We start from the raw sequence: 2500 nt of genomic DNA, 5'->3' as shown, positions 1-2500 counted from the left end.
TGGTGTGCAACCCATAAACATCTCTCTGGTCTTTGTGTCATATTGTCAATTAATCTGTTCTTCCTGTTTTCATTTCAGTGTATTTGTGTGAGGATTTAGCTGCAGTTGGGTTTAGGTAACACTGAGGTGATATGAAGCACATGGTTGGAGTAGATTATAACAAGTGAATAAATGTGTGTGTTATCAATCAAGCTGTGAATCGTTTCGTTCCTGATAAAGAGCTCAGAGGACAGGATTTTACATCATACTTTCAATAGGCCAATTAGCAGTGAATGAGAGGCAGACAGAGACAGGCACGGAGAAGGATGAGCTTAGCGGACAGGAGAGTGAGAAAGTCAGCAAATAAGAAAAAGAGTTTTTGACATACAGCAGAGAGAGAAAAATGAACAGACTGATGGGGTGAACAGAGGTGTAGCCTTGCCAGAATAATCCCCCTCTTTTCAGCAAACCCATGGTTGCTAAGCAACCTAAAATATGAATAGGCAGGGGACCATCCTGCGAATGGGCCCCATCATTTATGGATGAGTTACGACACAAATCACACACACACACTGACATAGACACACATGGTTTTGCTGGGCTTTGGTAAAGCCACTGTGACCATCTGACATCTCAGCACCAGCCAGATAAACTGGCTGGGATACTTGCAGTGTGTGTGTGTGTGTGTGTGTGTGTGTGTGTGTGTGTGTGTGTGTGTGTGTGTGTGTGTAGCAACACTAGCAACTGTGCAACAACAGGCCAAATCCCACCCCATTCACCCAGGACTCCGTACCGGGATTACAGTGCATACCGCTTTGCTCTGTGAGCGTGTGTTTCACTCCACACACACACACACACACACACACAACACACACACACACACACACACACACACACACACACAGAGTTGTAATATTCTGTCAACATTAATTTTCAAGTTTTCGCCTCAAAACAAAAATTCCCTTCTTCCTTGTACTTGAAAGAACTGCCAAGAAAATAGTGAAAGGATCGGTGTGTGTGTGTGTGTGTGTGTGTTTATTGCAGTTGGGGGGTATGGGTGGGGTTGGTTGGGATGCGGTGATCTGGCAGGTAACAGAGCTACATTTACATTTTGTGGCATTTTTGAGAAAAAGGCACACCGTATAACAAAGACTATGAGCTAGATTGAAATTAATGACGCAGATGTGTATGCTTCACACATTACGCTTTGTGTGTGTGTGTGTGTGTGTGTGTGTGTGTGTGAGTGTGTGTGTGTGTTACCTCGGATACAGCCCCACTCCAATCTCTTGCAGCTCTGCGTCACTGATGGTGAAACAATTACATGTCACCTAAAGGAGAGAAAGAGGAAAAACAAAAGTGGAGACGAGAGAGAAAAAGATTATTCGTTAAATCGCCTCAGGGAACCAACAGTAACTTTCATCATATGTTCTGAACATTTTTATATATCTGTTGCACCTAACACGACTTGCTTTGAAATTTATAATATTGAGGTACATCGTATAGTAACTGCACTCTATTTATCACCTAAGATAACACAATGTTTCAGTGATCATGTGCAATCATTTTTAATCGAGCATGTGAAATGTTTGTTTTGCCGAGGATCTGTGAAAAAGAGAGAGTGAAAAAGAATAAATGTTTAAAGACAGTATTCTTCAAACAACAGACAGACAGAGAGGATAACACTTCACAAAATACATTCAGTAATTCCTTTGGAATAATGGTCTGAAACAGATGTATCACCGTAAAGGGAAAAGGGGGAGAGGACAGGACAGGATAGGAGATGATTCAGACCAGCGGAGGAGGAGTAAAATTTCACAAATAACAGCACTGTACGCTGTAAAACTAATAGCTGTTTAGTTGAGCTAGTTACATGTATTTCAAACTCTATGAAAACCAACAGCATAAACTGAAGAAAGTGACTCCTTAATTATCATTTGCATTTATGTATAAATCTGCCTTAAATATTGTCAAAATCATCATCTAAGTTACAATAATGAACAATCATAATCTAATAACACACAAATCATTGTATTGTTCTTGTCCACATTGAAAACATCATTTGAACCATAACAGTGTAGGCTGGAGAAAGTTCGTCATCCCCTCAGTTCATGACATGAACAAAAGCTAATCAGAGTCAGGAGTTATCAAACCTGGAGTTCAATCAATGAAACCAGATTGGAGCTGTGGGGTTAGAGACACTTTGACTTATTTACAAGAAACATCTGCTGATATGAAAAGGGTAGAAACAAGCTAATATTAGTTAGTTCATTTGCTTGCATGATTCGTGTTAGCGGACACTTAAGGACATGAGCCACTCAAGGGAGTGAGGTAGGCAGAGGAGATGTGCAGCTGACATCAAGCTTTAGAAATGGTACGGTCCACTTCCAGACATGAATATGGGAAATATATTGTAGCCTAATATTTACTATTATAGGCAGAGCCCTTGAACGGAGATCCTATTCAAGGGCTCCGATTACAGGTAAGTAACTGTTGTATTAACTTCTTTTTTTTTTTTTTTTTT

General features: G+C 40.4%; 1 protein-coding gene across 1 annotated transcript in view; it reads right to left on the bottom strand.

Annotated features, from left to right (window-relative positions):
• smyd3 (SET and MYND domain containing 3) overlaps positions 1-2500 on the bottom strand; it is a 64346-nt gene that overhangs the window by 12838 nt on the left and 49008 nt on the right. The window contains exon 6 of the mRNA XM_023424962.2: positions 1240-1307. Coding sequence (XP_023280730.1) covers positions 1240-1307 — 68 coding nt within the window. The remainder of the gene's footprint in view (positions 1-1239; positions 1308-2500) is intronic.

This window comes from Seriola lalandi, unplaced genomic scaffold (assembly GCF_002814215.2).
Source record: "Seriola lalandi dorsalis isolate HSWRI2012SDOR001 ecotype SW California unplaced genomic scaffold, Sedor1 jcf7180002054763, whole genome shotgun sequence".
Lineage (NCBI taxonomy): Eukaryota > Metazoa > Chordata > Actinopteri > Carangiformes > Carangidae > Seriola > Seriola lalandi.
This window is presented reverse-complemented; position numbering and strand designations above follow the sequence as displayed.